This window comes from Gekko japonicus, unplaced genomic scaffold (assembly GCF_001447785.1).
Source record: "Gekko japonicus isolate JY-2015 unplaced genomic scaffold, Gekko_japonicus_V1.1 scaffold29, whole genome shotgun sequence".
NCBI classification, from domain to species: Eukaryota; Metazoa; Chordata; class Lepidosauria; order Squamata; family Gekkonidae; genus Gekko; species Gekko japonicus.
The window spans coordinates 1332652-1356735 of NW_015172003.1; the positions used below are offsets into that span (position 1 = coordinate 1332652).

Consider the following 24084-nt stretch of genomic DNA (forward strand, 5'->3'; position numbering starts at 1 on the left):
AGGCAGACTCAGCACGGTTTCTGTAAGGGAAGATCTTGTCTCACTAACCTGTTAGTGTTCTTTGAGGGGGTGAACAAACATGTGGACAAGGGGGATCCAATAGATATTATTTACCTTGACTTCCAGAAAGCTTTTGATAAAGTTCCTCATCAAAGGCTCCTAAGTAAGCTCAAAAATCATGGGATAGAAGGACAAGTCCTTTTATGGATCAAAAACTGGCTAGTTCATAGAAAACAGAGAGTGAGTGTAGGTGGGCAATTTTCTCAGTGGAGGGTGGTAAGCAGTGGGGTACCGCAGGGATCAGTACTTGGTCCACTGCTTTTTAACTTGTTCATTAATGATTTGGAGATGGGAGTAAGCAGTGAAGTGGCTAAATTTGCGGATGATACAAAGTTGTTCAGGGTGGTGAAAACCAGTGAGGATTGTGAGGCACTCCAAGGGGATCTGTCAAGGATGGGCGAGTGGGCGTCAACATGGCAAATGGGGTTCAATGTGGCCAAGTGCAAGGTGATGCACATTGGAGCCAAAAATCCTAAATATAAATACACATTGATGGGGTCTGAACTGGCAGAGACTGAGCAAGAGAGAGATCTTGGAGTTGTAGTGGATAACTCACTGAAAATGTCGAGACAGTGTGTGACTGCAATAAAGAAGGCCAATGCTATGCTGGGGATTATTAGGAAGGGTATTGAAAACAGATCAGCCAATATAATAATGCCCCTATATAAATCAATGGTGAGACCTCATTTGGAATACTGTGTGCAGTTCTGGGCACCACACCTTAAAAAGGATATTATAGCTTTGGAAAAAGTGCAGAAAAGGGCAACTCGAATGATAAAAGGGTTGGAACACTTTCCCTATGAGGAAAGGTTAAAGCGCTTAGGGCTCTTTAGCTTGGAGAAAAGACGACTGAGGGGTGACATGATCGAGGTTTATAAGATTATGCATGGGAAAGAGCAGGTAAAGAAAGAGGTACTTTTCTCCCTTTCTCACAATACAAGAACTCGTGGGCACTCCATGAAACTGCAGAGCGGTCGGGTTAGAACGGATAAAAGGAAGTACTTCTTCACCCAAAGAGTGATTAACACATGGAATTCACTGCCACAGGAAGTGGTGGGTGCTACAAGCATGGACGGCTTCAAAAGGGAATTAGATAAGCATATGGAGCAGAGGTCCATCAGTGGCTATTAGCCACAAGGTATAGCTAGGGGCTCTGGGGCAAGTGATGCTCTGTCTTCTTGGTGCTTGGGGGGGGGGTCAACAGTGGGAGGGCTTCTAATGTCCTGGCCCCACTGCTGGACCTCCTGATGGCACTGGTATTTCTGGCCACTGTGTGACACAGAGTGTTGGACTGGATGGGCCTTTGGCCTGATCCAACATTGGCGTCTCTTATGTTCTTATGTTCTTATGTTCAGTATCTAGCCTTCCAGGGGACAGTCAGAGTTGATTTCTTTTAGGATTGACTGATTTTATCTCCTTGCAGTCCAAACGACTCTCGAGTCTTCTCCAGCACTATAATTCAAAAGCACCTATTCTTTGGTGCTCGGCCCTCAGCTCATCTTGTAATGTCTAATAAAGGTTGATGTTGTTGACCAAGTGGCTATCTTGCAGACCTCTTCAACTGTAGCGTGTCTAGCAAAGGCTGCATTGGTTGTGGCACTTTGCACTGAATGGGTGGTGATCCCATTTGGTATGGGTAACTTTTGAACTTTGGTTGTGGTCAGACGTGAAGTTTGATCTGGTGTGGCCTCGCTCTAATTGATCCAGGTTTTTTGGAAATGGAGAGTTTTGATCAGACCTCCCCCCTTAACCCACTTCAATGTGCTTTCACCCCCTGGATGATTGATCAGACACAGTAGCCACGAAGTGGGGTGGTCAGGCAGTTTTAAAAAATCATTTGTCTTTTGAGCATGCACGTAAGCGCTTCAAACTCCTGGCAGAATAGCGGCAGCTTGTGGCCAATGGGATTGCTGGAGGAGGCTGCTGGGATATGAGTTCAGTGTGAAGGAAGTGTTTTTGAAACTGTGCTTTTGATAAATTCAACATTTCAAATGTTTCAAAGCTGGAGTGGGGACAGAATTGAGAAGCCTCATCCTGTGTCCTGCAGGTGTTTTTATTTAAAAGCCTGGAGCGAAGTTGGAATCACAGGCATCATTCTCAGACTGCATGCCTCCTTCTCTGAAAAAACTCATCTTTTCAATTAACCCCTTCCCCATCCCATGGCTGGAAAGAACAGAAAAAAGTACACAGGCGCCTTTCTTTGGAAGTTTTTTTAAAAAGGAAAACATAGTTTTGAGCAGCTCCTCTGTGTGTGTGTGAGACTACATGCGTGTGAGAGAGGGAGGTGCAAATACGCAGTTATGTGCACCTCACTAACTGCCTTAAAAAAAAAAAAGCCCCAAAGCGGAAGGGAACATTCAGACATCCCAAGCAGCTTGAGAATATGATGGATTGATCAGACATCTGGAAATGTGAGGTAAAATCCCATGCATCAGGAAGGACTGGCCTTTCCCCAGTGTCAAATAACTCAGTTTGGAGGATGGGTGAGAATGGGATGCTGACCACTGGAGAATAGGAGACAGATGTTGCTGTTTGATTTGTGCATTTTAAATCTGGAAGGGAACAGCAACAACACCAAATCAAACAGCTTGTCTGATTATAAGCTTCGATAATGCAAGCCTTAAGAGTGTTGCTGATTGCTGATCTTGACATCTTTAGACCTTATTTAGGTGGAGAGATTGAAATGAATGATGAATTCATTTTCCTAATATGTTCCATCCTGCCAATTAGTTCCTTTAGTATGTGTTGCATGTCCAATGTATGCCATAATCTTTCTTTAGGATGAATGGGGTTTGGGCAGAAAGAAGGAAGGCAAATCTCCTGGGATCTATGGAAAGTCGAATTCACCTTTGGTTTGAAAGAAGGGTCTATCTGCATGACCACTTTGTCTTTGTGGAAGATGTAGAGCTCAGGGTTAACTGACAAGGGTCCTGGTTCAGACACCCTCCTTGCTGATGTAACTGCTGTAAGGAATAGGGTTTTCATTCTCAGCCATTTCAGAAGAATCTCTTTGATGGTTTCAAAGGGATGTTGTTTAGTGAGAGCTGACAGCATGGTACGCAATCTCCATGTTGGGAATCTATGCACTTGTGGTGGGTCTTTTAAGGCTGGATCCTTAAGGAAATGTTGAATATGTAGGTGTCTGGATAAGCTCATTAGCGGAATGTCTTCTAGAAACTAGCAAGGTGTCTTATTACTTCCACTGAATAGCTAAGTTTTAAGAAGTTGTCCCGCTCAATCACCAGGCAGTTAAATGGAGCCACTGTGGATGGAGATGAAGCATGTCTGGAGCTACTAGGAGTGTTAGTGGTGGATGGATAGACAATTCCCGGACAGCGGAGAATCACTGTCATCGAGGCCAATACGGTGGCACTACTATGATTTCTGCCTTCTGTTCCCTGATCTTCCTGATCAATTTTGGAAGAACTGGCATGGGAGGGGGAAACAAACAGAATACCACTCAGCCACTGGGACATCAAGGTGTTGGTGGCTTTGGCTGCAGGATGGTAAAATCTGGTAAAGAAGCAGCTTGCCTGATAATTGGTTGGTGACGTGAAGAGGTCCACATGAGAAAGACTGAAGTGTGCAGTGATCAGTGGGAACAGGTACTTCAGGGACCATTCACCTTCCTAAATGATCTGCCAGCTGAGCCAAACTGCCTATGTGTTCATCGAGCCCTTCGTGTGTTCTGCCTTGATTAATGCCAGATTGTTCTCTGCCCATGCCAGGATTTTGATAGCTTCCTTGTGAAGCATTGAAGATCTGAATATTCCCAGTTCGTTGAGATAAGTCTTGGCAAATACATTGTGTGTTCTGATCAAGACATGTTGTCCAAATATTCAACTGTAGTAGGGCTAGATGAATTGCATGTAGTTCCAATAATTTGATGGGAAATCTTGTCTCACGGTTGGACCATTGACCCTGTACTGGTGAGTCTTCTAATATTGCTCCCCACCTGGACAGACTGATGTCCATGAAGATCTGTTTCACCACTGGAGTGCAGTATATCTTTCCTTGTAAAAGACTGGACATTCTTGTCCAACAGACAAGGCTGGTTTTCACTTTCAGGGGTACCCTGATTGCCAGGTCTTCCTTGTTCATTATTTGTGATTGGAAAAGTCTCAGGAGCTGTTGTAGAGCTCTGGTGTGGAGCCAACCCCACTGTACGGCATCAGTGCTGGAAATCAGTAGACCCATCAGTTTTGCAAGTGTCATCAGAGAAGAAGACCTGCTCTTTATGGCCGCTTTTGCCATCTCCCTCATTTTCTTTGCCTTTGTCTTGGTTAAAAAGAGGCAACTGTATGTTGTGTCCAGGATGACACCCAGGTGCTCTGACTTTTCTGTTGGCTGCAGAGAACTTTTCTGATGATTGAGCAGGAACCCATATTCCTGGAGGCATTGGATGACTGTTTCTGTATCTAGGCATGACTTGATTGGGGAACTTGATCTGATCAGCAAGTCATCCAGTTAAGGGAGGATATAAATTCCTTGCACAGTAGATCTAGGGAAAACTTCTTTGCTCCTTTTGGGTCTGCCCTTGGCCTCTGGTGTGGAGGAACCTGGCTGTTCTCCTAGGGCAATCTCTTGCAGCTCTACTGCTGCCATGGTCTTGGTTAAGAGGTAATGATAGTCAGATTTAAAGAATCTTATGGACTGTTCTGGAATTTCTATTTCCTTCTCTGAAATTCCCCTTCTTCCCTTTCCTCAGTTTCACTGCCTAGATAAGTGTCTGAGTCCCTCTGAGAGATAACTTTCTCTCTTTTTCTGGTGTAATCATCTTTCCTAGCTGCCTTAGTGGGCCAACTAGATACCCCTATGGAAGGAAGAGTTCCTTCTATATCTCTTAGTCTGGAATGGGAAGGGCTGGTAGAAGGGCTGGAGTGAGATCAATCAATCACATTTATTGTTACAGTCAATGACCAGCGCATTCAAAACATTTGAATAAGATATGAGATAAAACCAACAGTGGCATACCTAAATTTAAAAATCTGTGACTATAACATAGAGATAAAATAAGACAGCCATAACATTTGTATATAATTTAGATAAATTGCCACGCATTTTACGCTCCTTGTAAACTTGGGCACAAAATCTAGCCACTTGTCTTCTTGTCTGATGGTTCCTGTCAGACAGGAGGTAATCAGGTTTAATTTTATTTGATCTGCCGGGAAACCTTTCTAACAGCAGGCTAATAGTCTCCATACGGATCACCCAGTTGAAAAATACGTGTTCTAGAGTGTCTATTTCATGGAGGAGGCAGGAGCCAAACCCTCGCTTCTCAGCCTTTTGGCTAAGATCAAGTGTAGGAGAGATCTATGCCTGTCGTCTCTACCCTGGCAGAAGTAGGAAATCTCCTCCCTCATAGTCTAAGTAAGGCTATAAATTCAGGGGAAGGCATAGACAGTCCAGATCTTTGCATATTACTCACACGTAGACCCAGATCATTTGGGCATGTCATCAAGTTTTAGAAACATAAGAAACACAGAGCTGGAACTCCACAGGTCATCTAGTCCACTCCACGGGTCATCAAGCCCAATGCAGGAAATTCCCAGTTACTTCCCTTCCCTCCCACTTCCCCAGTAACCCCATGTCTTAAAGCGTTAGTATACTGAAATTCAACACAAATTTTAAAATGTACAAAATAATGTTTTCCATTTTTATTGCTACTATTTTATACATCTTCAAAACAAACTGAATATTTTGACTGTAAATATTTAGAAATATCTTCCCACTACAAAATTTATTGCAGTAAAATTGAATTTGTAAAGGCATTCTCCTAAGCACAAAAGTTGATTCAAAAGCTTGTAATTACAAAAAATATATATTAATGAAGTCTCAATTGTCTTTATGCACATGGAGCAGTAATTCTATCTCTAACAGAATGGAATACTGAAAAAGAATGAATAATTTGTAGACTGATGCCTTTTATATCAGAAAGCACATATTCTACCCACTGTTCTGTATACAGCAGTCTCAGGTCCTTATATTTCATCTGTGGTGATATTATAAGCCAATTTCAACACTTTCTCTGAGATCCCTGTGGCTAAGCCAGTCTTGTGAATGTGTTAAAAGAAATAAACAAAATCAAATGTTCAGATATGTTGCCATTCAAGGTACCGTCTCCTTTGTCCTTGACACTGCAACAGAGTGCTGTCTGAAGCTCTTACATTTGGAAGAGGTGACACCCAGTCATGTGCCAGCAACTGAGGCTCCAAAACGGCAGCTGAAGGAAGCTGAGGAATAAGCACTAGAAAAGGATGGAACATCTTGCTGTGAAGGGGCAGCACAAATGTGATTGTGGCTGGAAGCTAGGAACAGAAGTGGACTTGCTAAGAAGTATGAAGAAACTGGGCAAGGGTGCCGTGAGCAGGGAATCCTTATGGACCATAACAAAGGCTGAATGCTGACTTCAGTAGGAACAGAATCAAGAACTTAAATGGTTTCAAAAAAGGACCTCACAGCCAGCTCTACATAAAAATTCACACTGGGTAAAGAACTTGGTGCCTAATTAGTAGGTGTCAAAATTCCCTTCACACTGTGTCCTGCCACTTTGATGTTGCATAGCTTAATGTTATTTCTAATGAAAATGTGAGATATAATGCTTAAAACTGATAATGAGTGGTTGTTCCCCATTTCTTTTACAGACTAATCTGAAAGGTTTCCCATTCTATTTCGATACGAATCAACCAGTGCACATAAAGTGTCACCAAGAAGAATGTATATGAAACACCAAAGATAATCCTTGAGAACACCATTGCCATTGTGTATTTAAGGACTCTCGGGCACAGGCTTGTCCAAAACCCTGGGAATAAATATGTAGTGACCTTGTAAGGCCACAAAACAGCAACTAAAATGAGTAGATGTGCTCACTTCATAGTGGGTGTGCTCTTCCTGAGCTAGTAGGTTTCTGTTGTCAGAAAGTACTGCAGTCTCTCTCAATAATTATGGGCACAGCATTTGTTTTCCATGCTGATAAATTAATTAACTCGCACAGAGCAAACAGTAATGCATTTTTCCTGATAAGCTGGCCTTCTTTGGTGTACTTCAGGACTGATGATTGATCTGCTTCTTCAGAGCCCTTTGACTTCTGAGATTTACACAATCTTTTAAAATGAAGAATCTCTGCTCAGAATCAGACCGTAGTGCAGTACAAGTAAGCCATCCTAGAAAATGGAAAAGAAACCACGCTGTTACAAGAGTCTCTCTCCTTTTCATAAAAAGCCATTCTTTGGCTCTATGCACACAACCCCTCTGCACACTGACTGAACACATGGAGAGGAACAGTTGGCATGAGCGTGCTTCCCCCCCCCCCCCGGGCCCCCCCCCGGGCGCTTGTGAGCATGGCGTCCACACAAGGAGAAAATGTTTGTGCATATGTTCCCCATGATGGGCAATGTTTAGAATGCAATGTCCTTGGTCACTCAGAGGGAGCATATGACAGATGCTTCCCTCTATGCATTCATGCTGTGCATATGACCCAGCAATTGCATGGAGGCAGGGCCACTGTCCCTCCCTGTACATTCGGTCAATGCATGGAGGAATAATGTATAGAGGGGTTTTGTTGTGAAGTATAGGACTCAAGATCTCCCAATTCAGTTGCATTATTCTCCCTGCAGTGCAAGGATCATGTGAGAGAGAGAGTACTGGGCAACAGTAGTGGAAATCATGTCTGAACTGACCACTAGAGTGTATTGTTCTGTTTGTTTAAAAACAGGATTACACACTCTGTAACCCACAGGTCGGTGGAGTGGCACTCCACTATATACTCATCAGTTTTTGAAGCCGCATTCTCCCTGGCCTTTTTCAGGGCATTTAGGTTGACTGAACTGTTAGACAAGTCCCATCAGGATTGCTTGGGTGGGCACTGAGTTTGGCTGATGTCACACTACACAGGCACGGCACTCACCTGTTACTTAGAAGGTCACAAATGGATCAGCAATGGTGTGGGGCAAAGGTCCACCTTCATGGGGTCTCTGGCATCTCGCCCTTGCCTTGTGAGATCTGTAACGGCCTTCATGGCCATCTGCCTGCAGCACTCAGGTACCCTGCTCATCCACTCTGACCAGTTCCCCCTAAAGTGGTATAAATTTGTGATGGTACTAATGGCTTGTCTGGCAGTGCTTGGCCTCCCACCAGATGACTTTGGGGGGCACTCTTTCAGGATCAAGGCTGCCACTGTGTTAGAAGAGCTTGGCTTCCCCAAATCATGCATATGAGCCCAGCAGGTGGCAGTCTTCTGTGGTTTGCACGTACATCCAACCAGGTCTGTTGTCTAACCTGTTGCAGAGTTCTGCCTCAGGTCCATCTGTATCTGTGGCCACAGCATTGTGTACTGGGCCAGGAGATACACTGTGTCAACCAGGTGGGGGACACATGCTGGCCTGGAGGGTTTCTGGCACATCTCTTGGATTGGACATTGCGGTATGTAGTGGAGTGAGCCGGTACCAGCTATCCCTCATCAAGTAAAGCATTGCGGTCCTCCAGATGCTATCATCATTCATCACGGAGAGAATGCCGTCACCTCCCACAAGAGCCTGGACCTGACCCTTGCGATACAGGCTGACCCAGGCACCCTACACACCCAAATTCCCACCACATTGTTCTTCTGGTCTGACCTGCTAGAGAGGCATACCTTGGTGAGGTGCTAAAACCCTGAAAAGGTTGCCATGTCCAGGAAAAAGGTCACCAATGCTGGGGGCAACTTTGTGATTGCAGCAGGAGGCCAGACAATGCAGCATCCAGACATCTCATGTAGGCAGGGGGCTATCTTCAGGATGACAGGTGTACACTTCTTGGAATGGGGCAGGATATCTGACTACATGGTTTATGGGGAGGTCTTTGGAAGTGGTTGCAGCTGCGGCAGCTTTGGTGGGAGGTGGGTAAATCAAAGCACCTGCCTTTAGTGGCGGTTTTGCCACTGTGCTGGATCCCTTTTTGGGGGGAAATTGGGCCTGTGTGTCCTTCATCCCAGCTGAGGATCCTATTAAGGGGTGTTGGGGGTGGAGGCTTAGGGAGGTACACCCAGCTTGTGGGCTGCCAAGTGTTCCTTGCCCCCAAGTAGCAGGAAGATCACACAGTGGCCTGAACTGAGGCATTTCCCATTGGCTGCCATCCCAGGTCCCTTCCCTTCAGCAGGTGGGCTGAAATATGGGTTTCCCACTGGGTGGCAGGTGGGTTGCTCGATGCCTGAGATCCAACATCCACTGCTAAGCCAAACTTCTACAGCTGTAATCAATAAAGTTGTGGCCTGTTATACCCACGTAAAGCATTTGTCTCTGTTCTCTGCCCAGCATGTGGTCACCCATTCACTGCTGGGGCCACCAAAGGCAAATGTGGTTTAAGGCCATCAGGGAGCTGGATGTATACTGGGCAGGTGAATCAGACTGAAGACTGGCCCACTGAGGTCTGCCTGCCTGACCCTGCCCGAGACCAAACCTGGCCAAGCTCTCTGACTGGCTGGCCGGAGAAGAGAGCCACACAGGGGCCTTTGGTAGCCGCACAGGGCCCTGGGAGGCACCAATGTGCTCCACAAAGATGGTACCCAGTTCGGTGAGCTACTCACTCCACAGGTCACAAATCATGGTAAGTCAGGAACCTGTTCTTATGTCTGCAAACTTTCTATTCAAAACTCATCCAGGTCTCCAAATGATGCTGTGACCCAAGCAGATCATCAGTACTTTAAACTGTAATTCCATACTCACACCTTCCCCAGACAGACCTAACGAACAGGAGATGAGAGGGCTGTCAAAGTTGATGGTGCTAAATGCATGTTCAGCCAAACTGATTCTTGTCCACAGTACCATGAATTCAGCCTGCTGTATCACAAATCTATGGATCACAGAACAGGCACTAAAGCTATTAGAACCAGTGCATTCCTCCCCTCTCCTCAACCCCATGTGAGACTTGTGAATTAATGAATTTCTGCATAAATTATCTGGGATTACAGGAGCTAAATTCAAGTCCAGTAGCAGCTTAGAGACCAACATTTTTTTCAGGATATAAGCTTATCCGATGAAGTGAGCTTTGACTCTTGAAAGCTTATACCCAAAAAATGTCATTGTTTTTTAAGGCACTAGCAGACTTGAATCTAGCTGTCCTACTGCACACCAAGATGGGTGCCTTCTGAAACTGGAATTAGGGGTCAGCAGTGCAGTGGCCAAGGATCTGGATAGTAGTAGAAGAAGAAGAGATTGGATTTATACCCCGCCCTTCACTACCCAAAGGTGTCTCAGAGCTGCTTACAAACTCCTTTCCCTTCCCCTCCCCACAACAGACACCCTGTGAGGTGGGTGGGGCTGAGAGAACTCTGGCACAAACTGTTCTTTTTCAAGGAGAGCTGTGCCAGAGCTTGTGACTGACCCAAGGTCACATCAGCAGGTGCAAGTGGAGGAGTGGGGAATCAAACCCGGTTCTCCCAGATTAGAGTCCACACACTTAACCACTACACTTAACCACTACACCAAACTGGCTCGGTTTGTTCGGTTGAATTATTTGTTCGGTTGAAACCCAAGGCAGATTGTAAAAGCTCCATGAGGATCACTCTCAACTGGGTGAATGGGAAACAATGTGGCAAATAATGTTCAATGTAGGCAAGTGTAAGGTGATGCACACTGCAACATAAAATCCTGCCTTTAAATATATACTGATGGATCTGAGCTGGTCGAGGTTGAGAAGGAAAGAGATCTGGGCACTGCAGTGGATAGCCTGATGAAAATATCAACTCAAGTGTGTTGTAGCAGTGAAAAAGGCAAATTCCATGATGGGAATTATTAGAAAAGGAATTGAAAATAAGGTGGCCAATACTGTTATACAGATCTGTGGTACATCTTTGTTTGAACTACTGTATATAGTTCTGGCAGCCATGTCTTTAAAAAGATATTGTAGAGAGGGAATAAATGCAAAAGATGACAACCAAGATGATCGAGGGATTGGAAATATGGTCCTGTGAGGAATGGCTTAACTGTCTAAGGCATTTCAATTAAAAAAAAGGGGGGAACATTAACCAAAACACATTTAGATACAGAGTTATTAACCACAGTGGCTACAGGGAACCTCTGCATTCAGAGCCCATCTATATATCTAATTCTCAAGTCGCCCCCTGGTGTGCGGATACTTAAATCCGCACATCAGGGGGACCTGGGGGGGAGGGAGAGGTTTGTGCGCACGTGGGGCGGTCCCCACGTGTGCACAAAAATTCTAAATCTGGAAAACAACATCGGGGGGATGTTTAAATCCCCCTGAAACTCACAGAGCGTCCCCTGCGCATGCGCAGAAAACGCTCTGAAACCACCGCTGCCGCTTGGAAGGTGAGCGGCGAGCCGGGGGGGGGCCCTTCCCCCTCCCGCGAGTATCGCGGGTCCACCCCTTGTAAATCCCTAAATAGCAAGTCAGGATTAGGATGCGAGGCAACACTGAGGAGAAAGGGGGTCTTGGCATCTGTGCCCTATCTGTTGGCCCTCAAGAGCAATTTGCTGCCTACTGTGTAAAGCCAGTTGCTGGACTTGTCATTACAACTGAAATAGGCCATCTGCAGTTAAAGCAGTATATTAAAATAATGTAACACTGTTTTTTAATTCTCTATTTATAGGGTGTTTTTTTGGCAGCTCTATCTAAAAAAAATTAACAGTAAATAAAAACCCAATCTGGACTTAACTACCTTCTTTTCTTCTTAGAAATATGCACTAAAACTGGGGATAACCAGTACTCATTTGTACAGCCTAGCATGTTTAAGTATTTAGCTGTGGGCACCTAAATACTTTTAATTCTAGTATGTTTTGCTTCCCCCCTCAAATACAACTTTGAGATGTAAAAATATGATAGAAATATAAGGAAGAATGAGAGACTGAGAAGCTGGCATTCTAAGGAATCTGAAACACAGCCAAAGCAGGTACAAATGTATGTTTAGCACACCAATGCATGGCTCTTAGCAGTTCTTACCATGCTGTAAAGAGCTGGACTCAGATATTAACATTACATTTAATTAGGTTTTTTACTGTAGTAGCTATTCAAACTTAACTGTCACTGTGAAACTTCCCTAGCAACATACAGGATATCGTTATGCAAGGCGGCCAGCTACCAAAGCTTCACTAGCAGATACTGATTTTTTTTGTTTTGTTATATAGGACACTTTTGGTAAAAGCCTCGTTTTCCCTCACAGCCTTGGCATCAACTTACCTGCACTGCACTCTCTCCTAGAGCTTGTCGGATTTCCCTTAAAGTCTGGTAGTGTTCCAGCAGATGATCTCCACATATTATATCTACCTAGAAATAAACAAAACAAAGGAGGAGTGGGGTCATAGTATCTCTTTATATACAACAAGCTAGACTGCCAAATTCTTCCTCAATTACCACGATTAAGGAGGGTATACATATACAATTCATCCTCTCCCACCAAGTTCTTTCCAGAGTTGTTCCCTAGGATTTCAAAACTGCTTTTAAACACTGCTGAGCTAAAAAAAAATATTTTGATGATTTCATGAGACAGTACTTCAAAAGAGAATGTATGGCCTATTATCAAGAAAAGATTGTCTACAGGAGCTATGTGAGTAACGTGATAAATATGTTGTGCATACTCCAGAGCAGAATAAACCCTTCTGAAAAGGCACGTCCTTCCCCCACATTTCATAATACCTATCATTTATTTTAATTGTAGACCTCCATTTCTAGCTTATTAACCTTGATGAAAAATATATGCTTATGTGTGAGTCTATAACTGCAGACTTATGCTTTGGTTAAAAACTCATCAGTTTATACTTGCCAGTGTACAGGAAGACAAATACTTTCTAAAATTCATGTTTAAAGCAAATATACTTTTCAGCACTGGTGGGGTTAAAATTGTTGACATGGGCAGCTGTCTCAGTCCAAGCAACATCTTAATTAAATAATACAAGAGCTATTAGCTCTGGAGTGCCAATTCTCTGTGGGACACTGTGCTCATGTTATTGCAATTTGCAATCTGTGTATCATCCGACACTAACAAATCCCAAAGGCACTGATTATTGGCAACTGTTTGGATGCATCTTTAGAACCTTCAGAGGACCACACACAACCTTCATGCAAGAACTACATGTAACTATTGCATAACATTACATAAGCTGTCAGTATTACTAGCAGATGCATCTCAGAAACACAGGATCACTAATTCGTGTCCTTTGCTGCAGTAAAGCTACCCTAGCTTACAGATATGGAAGTTTAGTACCTAGATAAGAAGTATGAACTCTAGTATCAGAGAACCTCTTCCATACTGATCCATTTCCTTGGGAACCCTCTGTGCCACAAAAACCTTGTGCACCACAGAGGATTCTGGGTGGATATGATGTTCTCAAATCATTCAGAGAATCAGTGAGGACTTTATGGGACTACATACTACCAAGGAATACATGCCATGGAACACACCCAACATTTCCATGTAGTTCCAGGGGATAACTGGCAGTAGCAGATGTTGTCTTTTGGGTAATAATTTCACCACTGAACCCTTGACAATAACTTCTTCAGAAGCCATTTTGAAAACAGGCAACTGTTTTCCTTCCTAGGATTTGTCCCTCTGATTAGTCTCTGGTGCTATTACAATTTGGATAAAGATTTATCCTGACCAATGGGATGCAGGCTGGACCCAAGTTTTTGAAATAGGACCACTCCTTTTCTTTGCTCACCATATAACTTCTTCCAAAGCAGTAAATATAAGGAAGCAATAATTTGAACTCAAATAGTTTAGACACAAAACACCTCAACAATGGTCTGTTGCTCATCAAGTCTCATCCACTAGGGAGAGCTTCCGGTACGGCGCGTTGACGGGCGGGGGTGCGAGCGTTTGCTCCAAGCCCGTCCGACCTACTTTCGCTTCGTACGAGCCTCCCGATATTCGGGTGAGCTCGTCCAGCACCCCCGTAGAGGGAGCTGGTGCAGGGGGCGTTTTTTCTGGCCCCTCCCACATTCGGCAAGCGGGGGGGTGACCAGGATAAGCCCCAAAGCAGGAGCGACTGATTAGGAAGAACATGGCCGCCATGTTCTTACTAAACGCGACCATCCGCTTTGTTTTTAATGTCTAAACACGCATACGGATTACAATAGCAGAAACATAGCAAAACATAAAGGAATGAGAGCTTGGAAGAGATGGAAGAGAAGGAGCCCCCCCAAAGTAAAGGTGTCCAAAACCGACAAGGAACGCGGCCGAGAAAGAAACGCCTTACTCGCAAGGTTCTTTTTTCGCTTACTATGGCGGAGGGGGGGAAGAGCTATGAAAAACAGTATTGTGTTGGTTCTATGTATTGGCTAGAGGAAAGTAGACTGTAAAAGTGGGAATTTGAAGAAAAGGGACTGGAAATATGTTTAATATGGAATACACAATGAGAGACAAGGAGGAGTTGAAGTTGGAGGAAAACATGGAAACTGACCAGTTGAATACTGATCAACTCCTCAAAGCTTTGAAGGAGGTAGTGCAGAAAAGCTGTAAAGAAGCATGCAAGGAAATAATGGGGAAATTGAACAATTTGGAGAAAGAAATCGGAAATAGGAAAATAGGAAAAGAAGATGATCAGGAACAAAACATCATTAAAGAGGCTCCTGAGGAAGAGCAAAAAGAATGTAGAGATACTACTAAAGAAGAAAACTTGGGGAAAATACGAGTGGTGGACTGTATGGAGAATAATTATTTGGTATTGGGAAGAGCAAAGGAGAGACAAAGTAAAAAACTACTTGGAGCCAAATTGAGACCGTTAAAAAAACTGTCAAAAGGAAATAAACAGCGGTCAAAAACGGGAAACAAAGGGGAGGAAAGGATTAAAAGAAGTATGCGTTGGGAGTGGAAAAGTAAAGGAGACAGTAATTTATGGAAGAAGAAATGGCTGAATAACAGAGAGAAGAGACATGGGGTCCAAGGAGTTTGTAAAGAGCGAAGGCACGTAGAAAGATTGAGATTGAAGAGTAGAGCACAAATGCGGAAGGAGAAAAACAAACTATATAAAAAAATAGAAAGACCGACCTTTATCAGATGAAGGACCAACTGGAAAATGACCTATAAACTTTATTACTTTTGAATTCAAATATTGCTTTATCTCTTGAATGTATTTAATATATTTATTTAAATAATGTTAATAGTGTTGATTAGATCACAATGGGGTGTTTGAAAAGGGTTAATCTAAATTTAAGATGGTTGAAGTTATTGGATGATTAGGATTGAATTAATTAATTGGGGAAATAAATCTATATGAGCGACAAGTTTTTGATAATGACGTTTGAATAATAATAGTAACATGGAAAGCTAAAATGAATTATAAGGTTTTTTTTCTTTAATTGGTAGAGATGATTAATTAGCTGAAATAAGTGATTAATTTAATGTATGAATGTATTGGAAGAACTAGGACTGAAAACTAATTCACTAATTAACTGATATGGTTTATATTGATAATGAATTTTGAAAACTGTCTTAATAAGAATTGGTAAGCAGAAGGAGTAAATGTGTATAGAGATACAGAGATATAGGAAAGTTGGTGGTTGTGCCATGAATAGGATGGGTACGTTGTGGATAACAAATGGATGTGATTGCGAGGGAGTCAGATTAGTCTCAGGTGGAAATTTAGTAGTTGTTGAATTGAGGCAGCAGAGTAGACTTGAAATTGGAAGGGGATAAAAGTATATATATATATACACACACACACACACACACACACACACACATATTAAAATGCTAAACCAATTTAATGAAGGAACCAATAGGATACTGAAGGAATGGGCAGATTTAAGCATTAAGCCAGAATAATGTCTTTCATCTTTGATACGTTATGAAGTGTGAGTAGAGTGTTGAAAAGACAATAGGAGAACTATAAAGGCAAGAGATCTAGTAGTTTCTAATTAATATTGTTATACCCAATGAGATATGAAAGCAAAAGTCAAATAAGAGTAAATGTTTTTTATTAGTTGGGTAAAGGGTATGTTACCCTGTGTGGCTGTGAATGTAAAGCAATGCCTAGATATTTTGAAGTAATCTTGTTGTTGAATTTGTATGTTTGTCTTTACATCATAGAAAACTCAATAAATATATTGCATAAAAGTCTCATCCACTAGGAGGCCATGTTCCTCCCTTGTAATCAGTAGTAGTAATGTTTAGAATACTCATTAGGGGTGTGCGCTCAGTGTAAACCAAATTTTAAAATCCTTTGATAAATTCCGATAAGGCATTTATCGGGTATTTTCTTAGTTGATCACCAAGGGGGCTAGTGATTCAGCTATCCGAAAATGGATGCCCTGAAAAACTCCAAAAATATTCAGGATTTTTGGGGCAGCCAGACAGCTGTGGTTACAGGGCATTTAAAGGGTTCCCAGGCTCTTTAAATGCTTTCAGAGTGAATTCTCAGCAAGGCATTTGAAGTTCAAATTCTCTTCTCCTGCAATAAAGTTCAAATGCCTTCAGAGTTCACTTGTGCCGTGGCTCCCCCCCTCCACTGGAAACAATGGAGGATGGGGGTGCCTTCTTCTGGGGCCCACAGAATTGGACCCCCTGGTCCAATCTTTTTGAAACTTTTTGGGGGAGTTGAGAAGAGGCACCAGCAGCTATGATGCAAATTTGGTGCCTCTACCTAAAAAAACAGCCCCTCAGAACCCCAGTTACCTCCAGATCGATTCTCCATTATAGCCTATATGGGCCATTGACTATAATGGTCCCCACAGGGTATAATGAAGCTGAAAAATTCGACAATCCTGAATATTTCTCGAATCCCAATACCATACCAATACTAGGATTTGGGAATATTGGGAAATACCAATATTTTTCGGGTTCAGTATACCTGAACCTGAAAAATACCAATCTTTTTGGTGCACACCCCTAATAGTCATCACCTACCACCACTATATGTGTGACACAAAATATGCAACAGATACAAGGTAAAAAAATCCACAATTGCCATTCAAGCAAAAAATGAAGAACTTGTTTGTTCAGACTTGAGAGGGCTGGCATGGCACTAGAGACAAGTCTGAGGGAAACAACTAGCAGGTTCGAGTCCTGTTGTTCCAGTTGTGTCATGCAATTCCATGCTGGGTCACCTCTCCTGGGTGAGACAAATTCATACACACACAGAGTTGTTCTCCTGATCAGAACCCAAATGATCATTCAACAGAACTGTGAAGCACCCTATGGCCAAAGGTTGCTTCTGTTGATAAGAAAATCTGAGGTCTACAGAGTCAAGTAAAAGTGCAAACAAAAAGCCAACAGGCTGTCTTACACATTTCCAGAAAACGTTGGACTATGAAGACCAGGAGGCCCTAGGGGAGGCATCCAGTCTGCTGCTTTGGTGGAGACGTGCCTAGTGTCTTATCGATTTCCAACATATAGTTTTTAATCAACTTGAGATAGATCTGACTGAAGCTTTCTTACTCTGTTTTATGAAGCATTCTTACTTTGTATCTTCTGGGGTGGATGATTCCCCCCCTGAAAATTCAGAAAAGCTTCAAAACAAGCTTCCTTCTGCTAATGCATCACTAATGGCAGGATCTGAAGCCTCAGTATTATATTTTAAAGTACCTTACATTTTGAGATCTATACAGTCTTATGGTTCTGTCATTGGAGAGGTGGCAGGGATGAGGGCAGGCAATTTCCTAAAACAATGCCAAACGCAGCTAAATGTACCTTGGGAGCATAACCACATAGATCCTTCTTATGTGGAAAAGGATATAGCTCAAGGGTAGATTTTGCTGCATCCAGGCAGGTTACTCTGTTCAACAACTAGGAGCAGAGCTACCTCCTGTTTGAACCCAGAAGATACACATGAGCTGTCTAACCCTGAATAAGGAACAATCTTCCTCAAGAGCAGAAACAAAGGGGTACCTATAAGGATGGGGAAATCCCATCCATGCTTGCCCCCTCTGTCACTGTCCTCCACCCTTATTTTTCTGCATATTTTTCACCACCTTTCCCCCTGCCCAATGGATTAGCCTCCCCCCCCTGCCATTGCAAAATCGCCCACTCTCTCATGGTATTTCTTCCCTCCCAGTAGGTCACATATTTCCCCCGTATTTTGAGTGGCATCTACACCAAGACTGTCAGCTCTTTCCTCCAGCTTGTTACTTGGTGTATGGGGGAGGGCTGTGGTTTTTCTTAACTTTTCATATTTTTGTGCCTGCAAAACTATAGCCTAAGACCTTTCATAGGATGTTTTGGATCAACCCAGGAAAGACAGACATTAGTATTAGATACAAGATCCTTAGAGTTTTCTCATGTACAGCTGTACTTTCTGGCTGTTTTTAAAAATTGCTTAGAAGCAAACTGACATACTATTGCTTTCTGCTGAAAAAACATCTAGGTACTGGAAGAAAATATCTGGTACAGCCTGCCTCCTGTTGGTCAGAATGGATCATTACCCAGCACAGAATGACAACAGAGAATTGGGAGAATCACTGATGCAGATAAAATGGAAATGAAAAGCTAGTAAAGGTAAGGCACAGCACAATATGACCAACTGAAATATCTTTATTTTGGTCCATATGCAATTTACATGCAAACTGTGTTCATTTTATCTTTCAACAATCCCCTTGATTAAAATAAGAAAAACAAGAAAATATTATAGTGATTTAAATTAGCAAATTAGATCTAATTGAAGCGATAAAACACACATTTTATCTGCATTTCAAAACTACTATTCAGCTTATTCCTATTTATCCACAATCATTAAACAAGATATTACCTGTTTCAGTAGCTTTAAATAAATGATTATAAAGCAGCTTTCTCTTCCACCACTTCAAAGTGCTTGGAATGTCAAACAAATTCTACTGCCAACTCTTATGGCTTCAATACTAACTGCTCAGATGATGAAAAGATAACCCAATGGGACACAAGAAAATAATACAAATGCCAATTTGCTCTCAACAGCACTTTAAACAAAACCTTAGTGTTAGTGACTGCATCTATTAATCACTGTGGTGTAAAGAAATGCATGACAGACTAGGGTCGCAAATCCCATCAACCAACTATAAGTCTAAAATCGATTTCAGACTTATATATTAACTAATCAGTGCTAAAAGCTAATGCGGCTGGCCATATATATGATGAGACCAACCTCTAAGCAAAATCCAGTGGTCATACTAAAACATATTGTATCCATATTAATTATCCTCCATAACTGGCTGCATGCAAATATTACTTCCCTAAACACTGTAAGAGCAACATGTAGAATTATGGCTTTTACTTGAATAAAAGGAGGGGGGGGAGAGACCGTCTAATGAACAATGGGGCATTAAAGAGAATTGTAAGGTACCAGGGGGTCTTTCCTCGCATAAACCTTTGCCCCCACAGCCGGACAACAGTTTGGATCAAAACAAGGGCCACTTTATTAACTATATACAATTTAATAACAGCAACCAGCAAGGGAGCACTTCCTAGGTAGCGGAACAGACAAGGCAGGTGTCAGGCTGACCAGCCTCCTTGTCTGATATGTGCGCGAGTCACCAACCCCGGTCTTGGGCCATTAATTTGGCTTGCGACCAGCAGCCCAGCCACAGGTAGCACAGCAACAAGGAGAACAATGAAACAAATAAAAATAGAACAAAATTACACCAAGCTGTACCAACAAGGGGTCATTTTTTTTTAAACTTCTTGGGAATAATAAACTCAGTTGAGAATATAACAATTCTAAAAAATACAAGGGTGTTAAGATTTGTACGCCCTTACCCTAAGCCTCCAAACATAGGCTAAGAATTCGACAACATACAAAGTAGTTGCCGAGAACTTATCAGACAATAAAATGTTAAGGTCGTTGTCAGTCGGATTCCTTGTGGTAGGTAAGTGGGGACTAATCAGATAGCTACACATAGTAAAATAATGGGGACAGCGTAGAAGGATATGAGCAACTGAATCAAGTTCACTATAGAGGCAATTGCACGTTCTGTTCCTATAGGGAATACCCCTATATCTGCCTAAAACAACGGCTGAGGGGAAAAGATTGAATCTCGCTAGCATAAAAACCCGCCGATAAAGTGGGATTGTTAGATTAGAGATGTACAAAGGCTTGGGGGGGGGGAAGGTCAAGGAAGCGTGGGGACTCCATCACTCCCAGCATTAATCGTTTGGGCTTCCATATCCCAAATCCTCCTCCACACCACCTGCAAAATAGCTGTTTCACCACAATTGTTCAGAGAGGACAAATCAATTCCCATGGTTTTAATTTTCTGCGCTATAGTTTGTGACCAAGTAGAGATATATGGGTCTGCAAGAAGTTGGGCAATAAGGCTGTTGGGGGGAGAACTAAAGTGCAAATGTAACCAATATTTAATAGTGGTGATCCACGCCCGAGATTCAATAAGATGGGCACCTAACTCCACACAAAGAGAAAAATAAGATACAGAGTTAGGAAAACCTAAAACCCTACGGAAGAAGGTAGCATTTATTAGTTCTATTTTTTAATTAAAATTTTGGATCCATTTAGGTAGGTACCCCATACAGTAAACGAGAAATAACAGACGCCTGAAAAATCTGAAGAGCTGCCGGGACAAATTGATTACCTTTTAAATAATAAAAAAAGAGTTAAAGCTGCAATCTTATTCCTAGCTAGGCTGAGAGAATGAACTCTATGAGGGCACCAACTTAAGTTGTAATGAAACAAGACTCCTAAGTATCTAAATGATTTGACCTGTTCTATTTCTTTTCTTTCTATTCTCCACTGATTACACTTCCAGGCTTTGGAGAAGACCAATATTTTTGTTTTATCAAAATTAATCAACAGAGAATTCCGATTACAGTAAGAGTTAAACTCTAATAAAAGGCGCATAAGTCCAATCCTAGTTAAAGAATTAAGGGAAGTGGACCTCAGCAGTACATTGTGTAGAGCCCGGCGTACATGCTCGGGTCTAGCCCTTGGCCTTCCACCGCCGTCGGTGATTCCTACTTATTGCTACACTCTCAAAAGTTCAGCACTTCGCAGAGCCTTCACGCTGGCTAGACTGAATAAGTTTCCGTCGAATGTAGTCTTGGGCCGCTTTCAGGGCATCCCGTTCTCTGAACGGCTGTGCGACTGTAGCCTAGGTAGGGTGGAGACAATGGATCACATAGTGCTAGCTTGCCCCAACTGGAAGATGGAGAGGCAGAAGTATATTATACCTATCTTGATAAAAGAAAATCTCCCCTCCCTTCCCTGGTCAATTTCTGTTCTTTTATCTGACAGAGCTGATTCAGTCACCAAAGCAGTGGCCATGTTTTTGGCCCTGGTGGCAAAAAAAAAAGGAACAAGGTGGGGAAAGTTCAAACTGTTCTGATTTGATGTAGCGGGTACCAGTTGGAAGAATTATCTCATGTGGTTTGACAATTTTAGCCAGTGTAACACACTCATATTGGGATAACGTACCCTATTGTCCATGTAGGAGCTTTTTAAATAGTGTTGATGTTTTACTTGTTTTTATTGCATAATTGTGTGTACGTGTGCTTAAGACTACTGGTCATGCAAGCCGAATATACATAAGATCAGATATTTCTTCATGTGAGACTGGGGGTCAATTGGGAATGTCCGATGGCATGGAACTAAAGTTAATCGAGGAAGATACAGAGGGCTCATTAAATAAAGAATTATAATAGGAGTGCCATCTGGTTGCAGGTATAATGCAAATAGAGTTGGCTCCTGTTGGATAATTTAGTCTACCTACCAGCGATCAGAAAGCTCTACCAACATTAATATGAACAGCATTAAAAAGTTGAGACCATTTCTTGGAGTAGAAAGAGTGCTTTTTTTGAGCCAATAGTAAACAGTATTATCTTTTAAGCTTATAGTATAAGGAGGGGATCCATGGGAAAGAACCCCTCCGTAACTGTCGAAAGAACTGGCGTAATTTACTTTTATGCAGGACAGAGCTAAGAGACCTGTGAGGAACCAACTGAAAGGTTAAGACCAGAGAGGTTCATGAGCTAATCATCCAATTTAATTAACAGAATCTTTCCTTTCTTTATACAACACTGTAATTGCGCCTTTATCACATACCAAAAATTCTATTTGGCCTAAGCATGCTAAAATTAGCAGCTGCTTCTCCAAAGCCCACCTTTGGGCTTTAGAGTCAGTCAGTCAGTCAGTCAGTCAGTCAGTCAGTCAGTCAGTCAGTCAGTCAGGCATTTATTACGGCAACAAGCCATAGTACACACATGCTTAAATATAACATTCATAACATTCATATAACTGAATTTAGGACAGTAAAATAAAACTCTATAAAAATACAGTTGAGTGTAATAAAGTAAAAGAAGAACGTAAATCAGAGACTATTAGGCAACTATTATTATTTATTTGATTGTGTATTTCGGATGCAGTAGCATGTTACCCAAAATTTTGCCACAGTTTCGGTAATTGTCCGGTACAAATAAGAATAACTGTACAGCCTCATTCACCTCCATGCTACTAGAAGGTAGATTTTTTACATATGGTGTGGAGGTTGGAGGATAATGGGGGGAGACCACTGCAAGGTACAAACAACTACCATATCATACCTGACAGCCAGGATCAAGATCCATCTTTCTTCGGAGGAATTTCTCAACATGTCCAATTGTCGCCTCTCCTGAAACCCGTACAAACTTTTTTTCTAGTGGCTACAGAAAAAAGGCAGCAAATTTTATGCTGTTAGTTTACTTAAAAAATTTTAATTTTTAAACAGTACTTTTGGACTCTTCTTTTATTTAAAAATACTCATTAATAGAATTATGACCACTGATGATGGAAAAAATATTCAAAATACATAGAGCCATACTCAGTCCTCTTGAACTACACAATAAGATCAGCTTACATGGCTCACAGACTGCAAAGCTCAGCTATCCCTACCCCCCTACTACTATAGTCCCTATGAATGCATATTTGGAAATGATGGCAATGGGAAATATCTCCCTCAAAGGCTGAAGATACAGGTCTGCATCTACCAATGCTATTGTTTCAAAGAGTTGCTCCGTACAGTCCTGTGACTGCTGTGTGTGGTCTGGTCATGCTTCCTGCCTAGCTAAATTTTTTCAGTCACTAAAACAGCCAAAAACCTAGGATTAAAAAAGGGGATTAAAAAAAATTCAGCCTATAATTCAAATCAATAAAGTAAATTACTATTTTGTATATTATAACAAACAATTTTAAACTATTTACAACTGAAAAGGAGTTTTAACTTTCTACCATGTAACTATTGAAAATGCAATCACAGCCCTAGCATTTGAGCCTTACCCTTGCAGGTTTTAAAAAACTGGCTGTCTTTAGTGCAAAACTGAATATTTCTTTATGAATCAATATGTAATATTTATGAGATTATATAATAAAGCCATTTTATATATGAATTCTAATAAAAATTCACATATACACTGTTGCAAAAATACATCCCTTATTTTTAAAAACTTGTTCGATTACTATGAATGCTTTAATTGTACATTGAATATCCAATTTTTCAAAACAGGGGAAAATGTGTTAAGGCTTTTGAATTTCTCTACATAGGATTCTTTGAGCAGTTCTGAAATGCTATATATTATTTTGCATATATTAAACTTGCATTACTACAATCAATAATATTTGTTTATTCTCAAAGAATTGATTCAGAGCTTCTTAAAATGACACAAAATGAACAGTTCTCAAAGAATGTTTATGCAATTAAAAAATCAAAAGTATGCAAAAGTTTATGAGGTTAGCTGATGCACAAAGTACTGATAACAACAAGAAAGGTAAAGCGAGTAGCCTAGGCTCCTGCAGAATCCCAGACCCTGACACGTGTAACCATTTTTCCTCTCCCTACCAAATATAATTCCCACAGATGCCATTGGCTACTATTCACAGAGTGTTCACCAATGTTTTAAAGACACAGGAACCTCTTTCTTGACAAGGCACACGAAGGCATCAAAGTTATAAGGACAGTAATGCCAACAAAATATCTGTACATGCATAAAAACATGCACAGGTATGCTGCAACAGCACACACTATGCACATGAATTATATTTGCATTTCATTGTGCAGTTCCACATTTTGCTTTTAAGAAGGTCTTGCTTGGCGATGGCAGGGTTAGGTTGAATGAAGATGCTGGAATGAGGCACTTGCAAC

General features: G+C 41.8%; 1 protein-coding gene across 2 annotated transcripts in view; it reads right to left on the bottom strand.

The window, feature by feature from the left end:
- Nucleotides 1–5867: 5867 nt before the first annotated feature.
- The window catches only part of PCGF6 (polycomb group ring finger 6), a 34959-nt gene continuing 16742 nt past the window's right edge, over nt 5868–24084 (bottom strand). Inside the window, exons 8-10 of one of the 2 annotated variants that reach the window (XM_015420107.1) lie at nt 22511–22609; nt 12235–12321; nt 5868–7223 (exon numbers count right to left, since the gene is read on the bottom strand). In XM_015420107.1, the coding sequence (XP_015275593.1) occupies nt 7167–7223; nt 12235–12321; nt 22511–22609 (243 nt within the window). In that variant the 3' untranslated portion in view covers nt 5868–7166. Of the gene's footprint in view, nt 7224–12234; nt 12322–22510; nt 22610–24084 lie in introns of those variants that run through there. The other variant, XM_015420108.1, reaches the window with a different exon arrangement.